Raw genomic sequence first — 16,729 nt, forward strand, 5'->3', positions numbered from 1 at the left:
AAGTAGCTACAGAGAGAGGATGCAGTGGGAGTAGGTAGGTGAGAGAGTGCTACAAGTCGGTGTAGAGTGCACAGAGAGGAGTCAGTGGGGGTAGGTAGGTGGGAGAGTGCAGTAGGTAGGTACAGAGAGAGGATGCAGTGGGAGTAGGTAGGTGGGAGAGTGCAGTAGGTGGGTGTGGAGGGCACAGAGAGGAGTTAGTGGGGGTAGGTAGGTGGGAGAGTGCAGTAGGTGGGTGTAGAGGGCACAGAGAGGAGTTAGTGGGGGTAGGTAGCTGGGAGAGTGTAGTAGGTAGGTATAAAGATCAGAGAGAGGAGTCAGTGGGGGTAGGTAAGTGGGAGAACACAGCGGGTAGGTATAAAGCAGAGAGAGGAGTCAGTGGGGGTAGGTTGGTAGGTAGGTGGGAGAGCAAGATAGCAACAGCATAATAACCTTTAAATAAACATTTTGTAACAGCTGATACAAATCCTGCAATAAATCTGCAGCTTGTCTACTTCCTGCTTTCATGGAAGTAGACATATTGTTATCTCTGCCATGGCACCCAGCTGAAACAGAGGAGAGATCAATTTACTATTAAGCACAGATGACAGGGAATTAGACAGGCTAAACTCTCTTAACACTTACAGGGTCCTTCTGTCCTGTAAGAGTTCAGGTCACTGTGCCGGAGTTCATTCAGGTCCACTGACAGCGGCGGTGTTGGAGTGGGCGGGGTTCCGGGTGGAGGGGCGGACTTGCGGCAGATTCAAATTCTTCTTCTCCCAATTGCCCCGAGGATCCAGATAGCGGCTGAGGGGGACTCGATGGGCAGAAGAAGGACTCAGAGGATGGAGAAGGACAGCCGGATCTGAAGGAGCAGTGGCGGCAGGTTCCAGCAGCGGCATCAGCAGCGAGCAGCACATTTCATAGGATGCTTACCGGGGTTGACGTCACTCAGCAGCGCCCGCTGTGTCCCCTCCACGGTCACACACTGTAACCATGGCGAGGACGCAGGGGGCGCTGCTGAGTGACGTCAATGCTGGACACCAGGAGCCGATAAGCATCCTTTCACCCGTGCCGCTTGCTGCTGCCGGGGGATGGAGCCGCTCGCCATCGCGGCCGCTGGTATAGAGGGTGGGAAGGAGGGAGGGAGAAAGAGAAGGAAGCACTTTTGGTGGCCAGTGAGCCACCCGCCCCTTACAAATGGCTCCGCCTCTAGGCACGTGCCTATAGTGCCTATTGGTAAATCCGGCCCTGGTTTCTAGGCAGTGAAATGCCTCTCAAACTCTCACAACTGCTCACTGCTGCCTGGTAACTGCTTGCTGCTGCCTGGTAACTGCTCGCTGCTGCCTGGCAACTGCTCGCTGAGCACACAGCTCAACAGTTCGTGGAAAAGAGGCCTATACGCATTTAACTGAAATCTTTTTCCCAATGCACTGCTATGGAAAAACCGCGTACCAATGCTCACTAATGCATACCAACTGATTAAGGCCTCCTTTCCACGGACTGTTTATAGGCAGTGAAATGCCTCTCAAACTCTCACAACTGCTCACTGCTGCCTGGTAACTGCTTGCTGCTGACAGATAACTGCTCACTGACGCTTGGTAACTGCTTGCTGAGCACACAGTTCAACAGTCCGTGAAAAAGAGGCCGGTACTTATCCGTTAGCTGGGCGCATCCTCTAGGTGGCGACAAAACTCCACCAGAGTTACATCTTTCCCTACTATCCATGTCGGCCTGGAGGGGGAATAGTAATTAGCGCCACCTGCCGGATGCGCCCGGCTAACGGATAAGTACCAAGAGGCCTTAGTGTAAAAGCGCCCTAAGGCCTCCTTTCCAAGAACTGTTGATAGGCAGTGAAATGCCTCTCAAACTCTCTCAACTGCTCGCTGCTGCATGATAACTGCTCGCTGCTGCCTGGTAACTGCTCGCTGCTGCCTGGTAACTGCTCACTGCTGTTGAGCTGTGTGCTCAGCAAGCAGTTACCAGGCACAGTGAGCAGTTATCAGGCAGCAGCGAGCAGTTGAGAGAGTTTGTGAGGCATTTCGCTGCCTATCAACAGTTCGTGGAAAGAAGGCCTAAAAAAAGGTGGGTACACACATCAGCTAAAAGTCTTTGGAAAATGACATTCATCTGCAGATCAGACAATTATCTGCAGATCTGAAGATCCATCCTGGTGGATCTGATCTGCAGATGATCGTCTGTTAAACCAAGGTGTGTATGAGATCTGCAGATATCATAGACTATGGCCTCTATTCACAATCACACATGCGGTAAGAGATTTTTTACCACTATGGGCTCTATTCATAAAACATTTGCGGTAAAAAAAATCTTGGAGGGAAAACACTGCATCGGTATTTAAGGGCTGGGTCAGACGGACGCTTGCGGAGCGTTTACCGCAAGCATTCGGAACGTCGCGGTAAACGCTCCCATTCAAGTGAATGGGAGCGTTTACACCGAGCTTTTGCGCGCGTTTGCACGATCGCTGCGTTCGGGTCCCGATTTTCGGTAGCGTTTGAGCTGCCCCTGGAAGCGACATGTAGCTTCCAGGGGGCGGCCAACCGCGACGGCTAATGTCCCCCTAGGGGAAGCAAAAACGCGACCGCATCGGAACGCGACGCGAAGGCTACTGAAAGCCTGACCACGCAGCCGCCACAACGCCCCCAAACACAATGCCACGCAGATGTCTGTCTGAACCAGCCCTAAGACTTTTCTGTGCTAATTCATAAAAATGTTTACACTTGCGATAATAGGTCGGGGAATTCCTGCACTAAATTGGCGGTACTGGCTGAGTTGTCACATTTTCTCCTGCAGAGACAGCGTTAGTATGAGGGAGGCAGCCCCAGCATCCCTTTACATGTGCATTTTTCTGCCTCTCCTCCTGAATCTGCGCTGAATCTGTCTATTAGCCTTCCTAATCAATCTATTTAATTGCTGCAGCTTAGAAGAAGTTCCAGAAATGTTACACATGCAGGCTTTCTGATGTGACACATATCTAAAAACAGGTACCCAAGGGGTTAAAAAAACACAGCCTTGGTGTCCCGGAATGCCTTGTCTGCTCTCCTCTCACTGCAGCTGCCTGGGAGGTCTGTCTCTCCATTAGCTTGCCTGTAATGGCTGGCTTATCGCCTTATCTAAGCAGCCGGGTTTCTCTGCATTTCTCCGCACACATTCCGCCTGCTCTAATCTTTATGAATTAACCTTCAGTGACATGTGTTGTGATAATCTCCGCACAAGGCGGTAATTTCCCGCACTGCACAGGAATGTCAGATTTTCATTTTTATATCACCAAGTACTAGAAGGTGATAAAAAAATCGGTAGTTAAGTCAGAAATAAGGCACCCCTTTTTTTGTGAATTTTTATTTTTTGCGGGAATTACCGACTTTTGCGGACTTTTTACGCATGCGGGTAAACAATGCGTACAATTTTATGCATGTGGTAAATAATGATGCGTAAAAATTTGAGAATGTCAAGATTCAGGAAAATTGTATACTCACCTTCAGGCAATTTTCCTTTCCTGGCAATACTCCATGGCAGCATAATGCTACGTACACACATGCGACAACGATCGTTCGTTGTTAACGACGAACGATCTTTTAATTGACGAAAGAACGACCGGAGTAAAGTTAGTTCTAAAAAGTGTGTAACGATCACATCGTTAGAACGAACGTTACACCACGTAAAAGCACTCAATGCGCCTGCGCATAAAATTGTAAAGTTCCCTGGAGAAAAAGTGAAATGTGCATGTCCAGCCTGGTACAAACGATCGTTTCCAACGATGTACTACTTTTGCAAACGATCGTCGTTGGTTAAAATCCGCCGAGACAGAACTTTCTTTTGTAGCGATTTGGCTCGTTCGTTGTTAGACTTAATAGTCGGTGGTTCGTTTTTTGTAACGATCGTCGTTGGTAAAGATCGGGGAACGATCGTTACAAACGACCATAGTCGCATGTGTGTACGCACCTTAACATATGGGCAGTTCCCCGCCCTGAACTGCTAGATAGGACAACCTCTAACTATAAAAGTGAACTCCACCCAATGGCCAGCACTCCTAACGGACGAGCCGCCAAAGAATGGGTGGGCATGTATGCTGCCATGGAGTATTGCCAGGAAAGGAAAATTGCCTGAAGGTGAGTATACAATTTTCCTGATTCCCTGGCAACTCCATGGCAGCATAACATATGGGCAATAACTAGTAAATAAGAAAACAAGGGAGGGAATGCATAAACACAAATTTTAATTACACCAAATCAATACAGTAAGTAAGATATAAGTTCATAATGACTGTTCTGCTGCCAAGGAAATTACTCTCTTTCCAAAGGAGGCAGTGGACAATGTTGCAGGCTCTATTTTATAATGCTTTATAAACGTATGGCTAGAAGCCCAATTAGCCGCTCTGCATATTGTCTCAATTGAGACATTGCCTAGGGAAGCCCACGAAGCAGACATTGCCCTTGTAGTGTGAGCTGAAATAATTTGCGGAGGAGGAAGATTCCTAGACTTGTAAGCTCCCTGAACGGTGGAAACTATCCATCTGGCAATGTTTCTAACAGAAGCATTTTTTCCCCTGTTCAATCCTAAAGGAAGTATGAACAATCTATCAGAGATTCTAATGTCCTTTGTCATGCTTAAGTAAGCTTTAATATTGGATACTGGGTCAAGAGGATGATCTTTTTCTGAATCTAAAGGATCTGAACTTGAATTGAAGGAGAGTGTTTATCCGAACTTGATTTTCTCCTGGATTCATGCATTCCGGAAACTTTATACACTGTACTTGCCATGGCCCCACTTTCCTTCGTCCGGGGATGTTTATGGCTAGAAAGAAAAATAAGAATAATACTAAATATTCTTCCCCAGAAGAACAAAAGCCTTTTTCCTAAACTCACCTTCCTTACCTCTTTCTTTTATCCAGGTCTTTTTTAGAGCGTGTTCCCATAGCGATTGTACTGCAAAGAAAGTATGTTTCAATAATTTTTATTGAACAGTTTTTGAAATTTTACAACAACAGACTTAACAATAAGTCTGATAACTTTGAAAGAAAATGATATAAATTACATATCTTCAGTACATACAGGGTACAAACAGTATTTCTTGTCTTCAGAAAGATAAATCAATACACATACATATGTCTGTTTAAGTTATAGTCTTATAGCAGTACTTGTATGTAGTCCAGAACACCAAGATGTTAAGTTAGACATATCCAATAATGGGTTCAGCTCAACCTGGGAAATGGGGGAATAAAACCACCCTACAGAGATCCCAGGGAGCCGAAACCATTTTCTTATCAGATTACTGTCTCAGTGTGATTTGGATGCAAAGAAAGTAATGTAGGTATTACTAACATTGCACCGCTATGGAGCATGTGAGGAAGGGTGGCTTTGTTAATATAAATACCTTATATGAAGATTGTTAGGGCACGCACTGCTGCTCTCCGCTTAGTCCCCTGTATCCTCCTATCCTGCTGAGGATGAAAACGGACTGCGAGCGGCGATTTCCGGCTGTTTTTAATGACGGAACGCCGCCGCCCACAAGCAAGATGGCCGCCGCTAACCCTTCCTCATCTTTGCCCACAGCAAAGATGGCCGCCATGACCTCTCACCCCGACCGCGCATGCGCGGTGATACCAGACGCCGCCAAGCCCTTCTGGGAGGCGACCGGCAATGTAGTTTGCGTCAATCGCGCAATCCGAAATACCAGACACCGCTCACTATACGAGACGCCCGGCAATGTGATGCAGAACGGAAGCCACCCAGACTAACCGGCATCCAAGAGGTATTGGCAGGCAAGTTATTCATCTTTAATGAACACTTTATAGTTGCGCTGGAGACCACCCAGGCACATCTCTATCCCTTTTAGATCATTTAGATACATAGGAATAGGACATCAATCAGAAGGCTTTACAAACTGATTGGTGAGCCAAAAAACGGCTATAGGTAAGGCATAGGGGACAATCCATAAAAACATACCTTTAAACTGGTAAAAGATAAAAAAAATAAAAATAACACAGACCTATCTGGCGGCGAGGACGAGAAAAGGAGTGCTGGCCATTGGGTGGAGTTCACTTTTATAGTTAGAGGTTGTCCTATCTGGCAGTTCAGGGCGGGGAACTGCCCATATGTTATGCTGCCATGGAGTTGCCAGGGAAAGTCTTTTTTCAGTCGGGAATTTACCACAAGTGCATTTCCACATTTCGGAAAATGATTGTGAATAGAGCCCACTGAATGCATTTTGCAGGAACGAATCTTTTGCAGGAACAGATCTTTTGCAGATACTGATCTGTTGAATGTGTACAGCATCTTTGTGTGCAGCATCTTGCAAAGATTTCTGTCTGATGGGGAGTTCAGCTCCATAGAATAGACTGTGTAGGTATGGCTCTCATACTACATGGAAGGGGGTACAATTGGTCTGATATCTTTCACTTTCCAAAGACTTTTATCTGATGTGTGTACCCACCTTAAGGAGGATTATGCAAATTTAGACAGCTTAAAATAGACTGATCAAATCTCTCAAGGTTGAATTCGATTGGTCCATTTTCAAGCTGTATATATTTGCATACAGTATTTGAATAATCCTGTATCAACCATGAATTTATTATGTCTCATTTACCATTTTTAGGCCTCTTTTCCACGGACTGTTGATAGGCAGTGAAATACCTCTCAAAGGCCCAGTGCACACCAAAACCTGCTAGCAGATCGGCAAAATTCTAGCAGATTTTGAAACGCTTTTTCTTATTTTTCTGTAGCGTTTCACCTAACATTTTGCGGTTTTGTGAAGCGTTTTTGGTGTAGTAGACTTCATGTATTGTTACAGTAAAGCTGTTACTGAACAGCTTCTGTAACAAAAACGCCTGGGAAACCGCTCTGAACTGCCGTTTTTCAGAGCGGTTTGTGGTTTTTCTATACTTTACATTGGAGGCAGAAACGCCTCCGCAATCCAAAATCTGCAGCAGCCCGGGAGTATGCGTTTCCGCAAAATGCCTCTCGCTCTGGTGTGCACCAGCCCATTGAAATACATTACCCAAGCGGATCCGCACCCGCAAGCGGATCGCAAAACGCTGCCGAACCGCTCTGGTGTGCACTAGGCCAAACTGCTAACTGCTGCATGGTGACTACTCACTGCTGCCTGGTGACTGCTCACTGCTGCCTGGTGACTGCTCACTGCTGCCTGGTAGCTGCTCACTGCAGCCTGGCAACTGCTTGCTGAGCACACAGTTCAACAGTCCATGGAAAAGAGGCCTTATTGTTAGATAGAAAGCTATATGATGGAAACATGTAGGGCTGGTTAACACTAGAGATGTCGGCGAACATCTTACCCTGTACTACTTCCAGGTCACTATGACCCAGAGTAGTACGCCTGCGCTGGCCCAGCGATGTGCGTCCTAGATCGCGCTCCTGTTGCCGGGCACTTTCTGTGCATGTGCGTGACGTGACGTCACGCTCATGCGCAGAGAGTGCCCAGCAACAGGCGCGTGATCAAAGACGCGCACCGCCGGGCCAGTGCAGGCGTACTACTCCGTACATCTCTAGTGTTAACCAGCCCATAGAGATTCGCCCGCGAATGGTTCGGGCCATCTCTAGTTAACACCAGAGGCGATCGCTAATGCAGTTTCACCCTATTAGGGTGTTCCCACAGAAGTGCGTGATTTGGTTATGGAGGGATTCAGCTTGCATGGATGTGTAAAAACTCATATTCCTTCAAGTAAACCCAAGGTGAGAGGTAAATGGAGGCAGGCTGCCATATCTATTTCCTTCTAAGTAAGGCCTCTTTTCCATGGACTGTTGATAGGCAGTGAAATGCCTCTCAAACTCACACAACTGCTCACTGCTGCCTGGTAACTGCTTGTTGCTGCCTGGTAACTGCTTGTTGCTGCCTGGTAACTGCTCGTTGCTGCCTGGTAACTGCTCACTGCTGCCTGGTAACTGCTCACTGCTGCCTGGTAACTGCTCACTGCTGCCTGGTAACTGCTTGCTGAGCACACAGCTCAGCAGTCCATGGAAAAGAGGCCTCATACCTGGCTGTCCTGCTAATCCTCTGCCTCTGAGGCTGTGTGTTCACATCTAAAATCGAATTCGCTGACGCCGGCTATTTTTGATTTTTTTGGGGGGTGGTTTTTTTCCCCCTCCAAGCGCTCCACTGCGCACTACGATTTTGTACAAAGCTTTTGTAAGCACTTTTGCAGAGCGATTCCATTTTTTCACTTCCTGATGTCAGTAAGGCCTCATTTCCACGAACTGTTGAGCTGTGTGCTCAGCAAGCAGTTACCAGGCAGCAACGAGCAGTTACCAGGCAGCAACGAGCAGTTACCAGGCAGCAACGAGCAGTTACCAAGCAGCAGTGAGCAGTTACCAGGTAGCAGTGAGCAGTTACCAGGCAGCAACAAGCAGTTACCAGGCAGCAGCGAGCAGTTACCAGGCAGCAGCGAGCAGTTACCAGGCAGCAGCGAGCAGTTACCAGGCAGCAGCGAGCAGTTACCAGGCAGCAGCAAGCAGTTACCAGGCAGCAGCAAGCAGTTACCAGGCAGCAGCAAGCAGTTACCAGGCAGCAGCAAGCAGTTACCAGGCAGCAGCAAGCAGTTGTGAGAGTTTGAGAGGCATTTCACTGCCTATCAACAGTTCTTGGAAAAGAGGCCTTAGGAAGTGAACTCTTTCACCCGGAAATGAATAAATACAATGGACTCTATTCACAAAGAGACATGCGGTAAAGGATTTTTTACCGCAAAATTACTGCCAGCGGTAAACTTCGCATTTTTTCCGCATTCACTAAAATTTTCTGCATGTTTTCCGCATGCGGTAAAAAAAGTGCGGAAACAGCCATTATTCTTGCGGTAAAAAGGTTGCATGAAAAAGTGTAAAAAAAAAGTCAAAGTCCAGCAAGCACAGCTCTTAAAGGGAAGGTTCAGGGTGGCTCTTAAAAAAATAAAAATGCCCATCCACTTACCTGGGGCTTCCTCCAGCCGTGGGCAGCCAGGACGTGCCCTCGGCGCCGCTCCGCAGGCTCCCGGTCCCCTCCGGTGGCCGACCCGACCTGGCCAGGCCGGCTGCCAGGTCGGGCTCTTCTGCGTTTCAAAATGCGCCTCACGGGGGCGCGCTGACGTCATCGGACGTCCTCCGGGCTGTACTGCGCAGTACAGCCCGGAGGACGTCCGATGACGTCAGCGCGCCGGCGTGGGACGCAGAAGAGCCCGGCCATGGAGCGCAGAAGAGCCCGACCTGGCAGCCGGCCTGGCCAGGTCGGGTCGGCCACCGGAGGGGACCGGGAGCCTGCGGAGCGGCGCCGAGGGCACGTCCTGGCTGCCACGGGCTGGAGGAAGCCCCAGGTAAGTGGATGGGCATTTTTAATTTTTTAAGAGCCACCCTGAACCTTCCCTTTAAGGGCTCGTTTCCACTGTTGCGGTGCGGAATCGTCTTGATTCCACCGCGGACGAAATCGCATGCGGATGCATTTCCGCATGCGGGTTTCCCCGCGATTTCGCATGTGATTTCGCATGGCTAAGAAGCAGGCGAATTTAACCATGTCACTGCCTGTGTAAAGTGCCATACCATTACATGCGAAATCGCGGGGAAAACCGCATGACAAAGCCGCATGCGATTTCCCTATTAAAAGCATTGTGGGCGATTCGCCCACATTCCAGCCGCACGCGAAATCTGACGGCTCTGCCTTGCAGATTTCTCCCGCACACCAAAACGCACCCGCACGACGCACAAGTGGAAACAATCCCATCCACTTGTATTGCCTATGCGCATCCGCATGCGGATTCGCTATAGTGGAAACGGGCCCTTAGCCTCAAGACTTCATTAAAATCAATGGGATGCGGAATATATCACCTACTACTTGTAGGTGATAAAAAAAAGTTAAATAACGACAAAATGATGGGCCTGAAATGTTTTGTGAATTGATTTTTTTTTTTTTTTAGGAAAATACCGACTTTTGCTGAACTTTTTCCGCATTAATCCCGCACATTTAACGCACTTTTTTCGCATGCGGAAAAACATGCAGAAAATTTTGAGAATTTGAACATGCCGTTGTTTTGGTCGATACTTTCCTGCAAGTACTTTACCGCATGCAGTAAGTCATTGAGAATAGAGCCCAATGGGCTTTATTCACAATCACACATGCGGTAAGAGATTCTTGACCGCTATATTACCGCCAGTGATAATTTCCGTATGTTTTCCACATTCACTAAAAATGTTCCGCATGTTTCCCGCATGCGGGAACAATCCGTAAACATTTTTGGAAAACATGCATAATTATATAGTAAACATGCAGAAACCATGCAGAAAAAAAGTGGCATAAAAAAAACTTGTCCAAAAAAATAAAATAATTAAAGTTCAGCAAACACAGCGCTCAAGGCTCCAGACTCCATTTAAGTCAATTGGAAGCGAAATATATCACCAAGTACTAGTAGGTGATAACAAATCGCTAGTTAAGTCAGAAATTAGCAGCCCCTTTTTTTGTAAAAGTTGATTTTTTTGCGGGAATTACCGACTTTTACCGCATTTTTTACGCATGCAGGTAAACAATGTGTACAACTTTACGCATGCGGTAAATAATCATGTGTAAAATTTGTGATTGTCAAGATGGTCTTTTTTCAGTCGGGGATTTACCGCAAGTGCAGAAAATGATTGTGAATACAGCCCAATGTGGACATGGTCATACTTGAGTTGGTAATTTTGCCACATTTCATTAACGTATGCGGTAACTCACTGAGAATTGAGACCAGTGTGCGTTTCCGCATGTGATTCGTGGCAATATGCATGTGATTTTGCCAGGTGTAACCCCTGCCTAAGCGCTTAGTGATTGCCACACTGTGTTTTACAGAGCAAATTGAAGCCTGGTACACACATCTCAGCGGCAGCTATAAATACCTCCATTCACCGCCCGAGGTCTTCGATCTTTAAGGGCTTCACACTACTTCCTGTTAAAACAGGAAGTAATGTGAAGCCCTTACAGATCAGAGACCTCCGACTGTCCCCCCTCCCCGCCGATGTGCAAAGCTCAAATTCTTGCAGGGGGGCCCATTGACTTCTAGTTACACCCTTGACCATGAGGCAGAAGTTTGGTAATTTACCGAACAAACATGCCTCAATTCACTAAGCCCTGGTCGGTAAGTGTCACTTACCAGCCTTCTAGCAGGGCAGCAGGCAGGCAGTGAGCTGCGTGTGTGCCAGGTTTTCCCTGTAATGCATTCTGCCATCCCTTAAGATGGGCTGCAACCACCTGGGGGAGCTCTTCTGTATTCCAGAATACAGAATTTCACATCTAAAGGGATGCAGAAAAGCCCCCCAAAAGTCACCTTCCTCTGCTCTGATGCAGTGAAAGACCCACCCAATACCTATCGCAAATCAGCTGAGAAGCAGGGCTGTGTGGCTCTCCCTATTGGCTGCCTGTCTCTCCCCAAAGGCTGTCTGTCAAATCCACCACTAGAGATGTTGCGAACATCAGATTTTGGGTTCGTGAATGTCGTATCCGAGCATGCGGGAAAAAGTTCGGATTTGCGCGAACTGGGTGTGTTTTCCCAGTATAGGTTAGATAGGTAGGCAGGTAGGTGCCTCCAGTGGCGGGGACAGCGGGAACAGGTAATTACAAACTCACCTTCCTCCCCGATCCCCGGAGTAAACTTCCAGCTTCATTCTATTTCCACCTCGTCATCCATCCTGGTTACAGCGTCTCCTGTGATGATGACGTAACTGCATGTCAACACAGGAGGCCCTGTAACCAGGATGGACGCCGGGGGAGGAAATAGAATGAAGCTGGAGGCTTCGTGCGGGGATCAGAGGAGGAAGGTGGAAGTGTAATTACCTGTGGCCGCTGTCCCCGCTGCTCCACCCAGCGCGCCGCTTCCTGCCGCTCATCGCTCAAACTGGCCAAAACGGCCCAAGGGGAGGATCCGGGGCACCTTGGCAACAGGTTCAGGGGCGGTGCCCCGGATCAAACCCCCTAGCGAGGCCACTGATGTTATCGCACGCATTATACAGAAATGCATTGAAGACAGCACGTTGGGATAACATAGCCCATTACAATGCGGGGATGTGAACATGCACACACTATTGTATGAGCAATGTGTTCACATACGCTAATGCAATGCACATGGGCCATATGCAGTTCACTTTTATCTCCTGATAAAACTGAGAGTTTTCTCCTAAGTGATATTATCCGAACTTGGAAATAAAGTGCCTTTTATACCACCACCAAGCAGTCAAATACTCAAAATAAATCTGACAGTACTTTATCACCTACTTTGTGGTACTTTTCCCATTGCAAAGTTCTAAAAAGTCATTTTAAATTGAAAATGAAAAATTATCTCCCAGGAGAAAACTCAGGAGAAAAACTGAATTGCATATGGGCCCTGGTGTGAGCTCAGCCGCCATCTCCAGGCACCAGGGGCTGTTCTAGGCTCAATGGGGCCCTGGGCAGCAATGACATGCCCCCCTCCCCCCCAAATGCCCCATAAGCAGCGTTTTAGGCCTCTTTGTTTCTGCTTCCCCTAGGGCACTGGAGCTGGCTAGCAGACCCCCAAGGTCTCCCCTCCTCCAGATGTACTGTGGTCCCCCGGGACCCCTGCAGAGAATACAGGGCCCCAGGGGACCACTATACACTTAGAGGAAGACATGGGGGGCAGCGCACCTGGAGGCCCTGGGCAATTGCCAAGTTTGCCCCTATGAAAGAGCTGGCCCTGACAAGCACTCTTCCATCAGAACATTATTAGCCAAGCAATTTTTAAAGCTTCCATTCAGATCACATGGCTCAAAGTAGCACAAAAACAGAACAGAAAACGTCAGGCGATATAACTGATGATTTATTTAAAAGTTCCACTTATGACTCTAAAACTTTCATTTCTGTATTTTGTTTATTTGTTTTTTGTTTTGTTTGGTGTTTTTTTTTTTTTTGAAAACTGGTAGAATTGTAGAGTAAAAAAACAATGGCAAAAACAAAGATGAAGAATTTCTCCAAGGGGTTAAATCATGGAACACAAACCAGGAGCAGAAGTTACATAAGATCACATGACTAGTCTGCGAGTCCCTGATTGGGTAGCTGGGATCAGCTTTTTTCCCATCTAGAATAAATCAGGTATGAAAATCTGTTATCTCTGGTGGGAAATGCTGAATAATTAACACTGTAGCATTGCAGCCAATTCAAATAACTTCTTATGCAGATTAGGAGGTCGTAAGGTAGGTACGGACATGCTGCCCACATCTTCTCCTGGTCACTGGCTCTTTGGTTTGGGGCGTTCCCCGGATTTCTTCTGGTACTCCTCATCTGGAAGTTCGAGCAGTCTGGAGTTTATGACAACTTCTGGAAGTGTAAAAAGGACATGGCTCTGCAGAGAGAAAACAGGTCATTGCAGATGCAGTTCACCACCAGGGGAGTTTCTTAGCATAGGCAACTAAGGTGCTTAGCAGTAGGAAATCACAAGGACTACCAAGGATCATATACTAGAGCAGTGATGGCTAACTTTGGCACTCCAGCTGTGACAAAACTACAAATCCCATCATGCCTCTGCCTTCCTGAGTTATGCTTTGAGCTGTCAGAGTATTGCAATGCCTCATGGGACTTGTAGTTCCACCACAGCTGGAGTGCCAAGGTTAGCCATCACTGTACTAGAGTATAGCTGCTGCACATGGAGGAGGGGGCTGCTGCACATAAAACATAAACAGGGTTGGACATAAAATAGGAACTGTCTTCCAGGGAAGGGGCCTGCACTTAGTACAGCGTAGTAGATGCATAGCTCCCAACTGTCCCTCTTTCGGAGGGACAGTCCCTCTTTGGGAGCCCTGTCCCTCTGTCCCACTTTCCTCCTTATTTGTCCCTCTTTAAGGACTTTGTCCCTCTTTCTATGTAAATATATACAGTATATTTCTCTACTAAAAAATGTGTTTGACTCTAAACTTTATCCCCATTTTCTATATTGATATATTACTCATTTTAAAATCTTAAAGGATACCCGAAGTGACATGTGGCATGATGAGATAGACATGTGTATGTACAGTGCCTAGCACACAAATAACTATGCTGTGTTCCTTTTTTTCTTTCTCTGCCTGAAGGAGTTAAATATCAGGTATGTAAGTTGCTGACTCAGTCCTGACTCAGACAGGAAGTGACTACAGTGTGACCCTCACTGATAAGAAATTCAAACTATAAAACACTTTCCTAGCAGAAAACAACTTCTGAGAGCAAGAAAGAGATAAAAATGGATTTTCTTATCAGTGAGGGTCACACTGTAGTCACTTCCTGTCTGTGTCAGGACTGAATCAGCCCCTTACATACCTGATATTTAACTCTTTCAGGCAGAGAAAGAAAAAAAGGAACACAGCATAGTTATTTGTGTGCTAGGCACCGTACATACACATGTCTATCTCATGTCATATGTCACTTCGGGTATCCTTTAGTATGAAGGAAAATGAACCAGGATAGAAAGGACCAGCGTGCTTTGAATTATAAAACAATATATTTGTCTTTTGAAATCTTTATCATATGCATGACTAGGGGTGCGTTCGGGGTGTGATTGGGGGTGTGGTGGGGGCGTGATCAGGGGGTGTGGCAGGGGTGTGGTTTAAGTGTCCCTCTTTCTCATCTTAAAAAGTTGGGAGGTATGTAGATGTTCCACAAGGAGAAAAGCAATTCTGCATCTGAGGGATGCACATAGAAGAGGGGGGTGTCCTTCTGGTGTTGTTTGGGGGGGGGGGAGTGGAGGGGGCGGGGCACTGACCCTGTGCCCGCCCTCATACTGCTGTACCTGGATGGTGTGCATGAGGCAGCCCATCGTCCGGTTGGCGAGCCCCGCAGTGTTCAAAGCTTCCCTGGCGAAATCTTCTGCCCTCTTCACAAACAGGGTGCTGGGAATATTATCGGTCATATTGGTGGAGACTATCATAGGCATAACGCACTGCAGAGAAACGCACAGAGATCAGGTTAGTGGTCTACCAAAAACAGGCTAGCACCTCTCCAATCCCTTCTAAATTCAGCAGCCCGTCTCATTCACCTCTCCACACCCTCTTCCGATCTAGGACGGCGGTGTGCGTCCTAGATCGCGCTCCTGTTGCCGGGCACTTTCTGCGCATGTGCGTGACGTGACGTCACGCTCATGCGCAGAGAGTGCCTGGCAACAGGCGCGCGATCAAAGACGCGCACCGCCGGGCCAGCGCAGGCGTACTACTCCGGGTCATAGTGACCCGGAAGTAGTACAGTGCCCATAGAGATTCGCCCGCGAATGCTTCGGGCCATCTCTAGTTAACACCAGAGGCGATCGCGATGTGCTAATGCAGTTTCACCCTATGAGGGTGTTCCCACAGAAGTGCGTGATTTGGTTATGGAGGGATTCAGCTTGCATGGATGTGTAAAAACTCATATTCCTTCAAGTAAACCCAAGGTGAGAGGTAAATGGAGGCAGGCTGCCATATCTATTTCAGAGGCGTAGCTAGGGATTTCAGCGCCCGGGGACAAAGACTATTAGTGCGCCCTATAAGAAGAGGAAAAGGGGACGTGGCCATGCAACAAAATGTGCGCGTGGTAATGGGTGGGGCCAAATATTCATGACCTTAGCAGTATATGTAGGCAGGGGGATATGTGCCCAGTATATGTAGGCAGGGGGATATGCGCCCAGTATATGTAGGCAGGGGGATATGCGCCCAGTATATGTAGGCCGGGGGTTATGCGCCCAGTATATGTAGGCAGGGGGATATGCGCCCAGGATATGTAGCCAGGGGTTTATGTGCCCAGGATATGTAGCCAGGGGTATATGTGCCCAGGATATGTAGCCAGGGCTATATGTGCCCAGGATATGTAGCCAGGGGTATATTTGCCCACTATATGTAGCAAGGGGTATATTTGAACACTATATGTAGCAAGGGGTATATGTACACAGTATATGTAGCAAGGGGTACATGTGTCCTCAGTATATGTAGCAAGGGGTATATTTGCCCAGTATATGTAGCAAGGGGTATATGTGCCCATCCACCCTCCCTCTGCCAGGCTTCCTCTCACTGAGACGTACCGTCAATATGCCTAATAGTGCGCACAGCACTATTAGGCTCTGGTCCTCCCCGCCTGGCAGCCCTGGGCTGGCTCGTCCGTCCGGCTCCACGCTGTCTCCGGGCCTCCGGCTCCACTCATCACCTGACCTCCCGTTCTTCCTTCCCTGCCTGCCTCGTGACTTGTCGGCTGCGAATGGGAGGACGGGTCTGGCGGCGCTGTCTCTCTGCCGCTCTGCGCAGCGTTCCACTGCTAAGGACGCTGCGCGGCGGTGCGGCGATGACGTCACTGGTGACGTCACTGACGGGGGAGACCCGGGCCCGGCGCTGAGAAACAATTATATTAAAAAAAAGGACACTGCAGCTGGGCGCCCTTGGGGACCCAGCGCCCGGGGGCACCTGTCCTACCCCGACCCCCCCAAGCTACGCACCTGATCTATTTCCTTCTAAGTAAGCCATCTTTTCCATGGACTGTTGATAGGCAGTGAAATGCCTCTCAAACTCACACAACTGCTCACTGCTGCTTGGTAACAGCTCACTGCTGCCTGGTAACTGCTTGTTGCTGCCTGGTAACTGCTTGCTGAGCACACAGCTCAGCAGTCCATGGAAAAGAGGCCTCATACTAGTTGCCTGGCTGCCCTGCTAATCCTCTGCCTCTGAGGCTGTGTTCACATCTAAAATCGAATTCGCTGACGCCGGCTATTTTTGATTTTTTTTTGGGGGGGTGGTTTTTTTCCCCCTCCAAGCTCTCCACTGCGCACTACGATTTTGTACAAAGCTTTTGTAAG

At 48.1% G+C, this 16,729-nt stretch overlaps 1 protein-coding gene across 1 annotated transcript; it reads right to left on the reverse strand.

The window, feature by feature from the left end:
- Positions 1–13,087: 13,087 nt before the first annotated feature.
- Positions 13,088–16,447, reverse strand: LOC137560909 (putative steroid dehydrogenase 4). Its single transcript, XM_068272071.1, has 3 exons — positions 16,373–16,447; positions 14,708–14,857; positions 13,088–13,291 (listed from the first exon to the last, which is right to left on the reverse strand). The coding sequence occupies exons 2-3, from the start codon at positions 14,849–14,851 to the stop codon at positions 13,178–13,180; spliced, it is 258 nt and encodes an 85-aa protein (XP_068128172.1). The 5' UTR covers positions 14,852–14,857; positions 16,373–16,447; the 3' UTR covers positions 13,088–13,177.
- Positions 16,448–16,729: the final 282 nt, after the last annotated feature.

This window comes from Hyperolius riggenbachi, chromosome 3, assembly GCF_040937935.1.
Source record: "Hyperolius riggenbachi isolate aHypRig1 chromosome 3, aHypRig1.pri, whole genome shotgun sequence".
NCBI lineage: Eukaryota > Metazoa > Chordata > Amphibia > Anura > Hyperoliidae > Hyperolius > Hyperolius riggenbachi.

Coding starts and splice junctions, on each gene's coding strand:
- LOC137560909 (XM_068272071.1), bottom strand. CDS start 14,851: ATGCCTATGATAGTCTCCACCAATATGACCGATAATATTCCCAGCACC. Junction 13,292..14,707: donor GCCTCATGCACACCATCCAG/GTACAGCAGTAT, acceptor TTCTCTCTGCAG/AGCCATGTCCTTTTTACACT.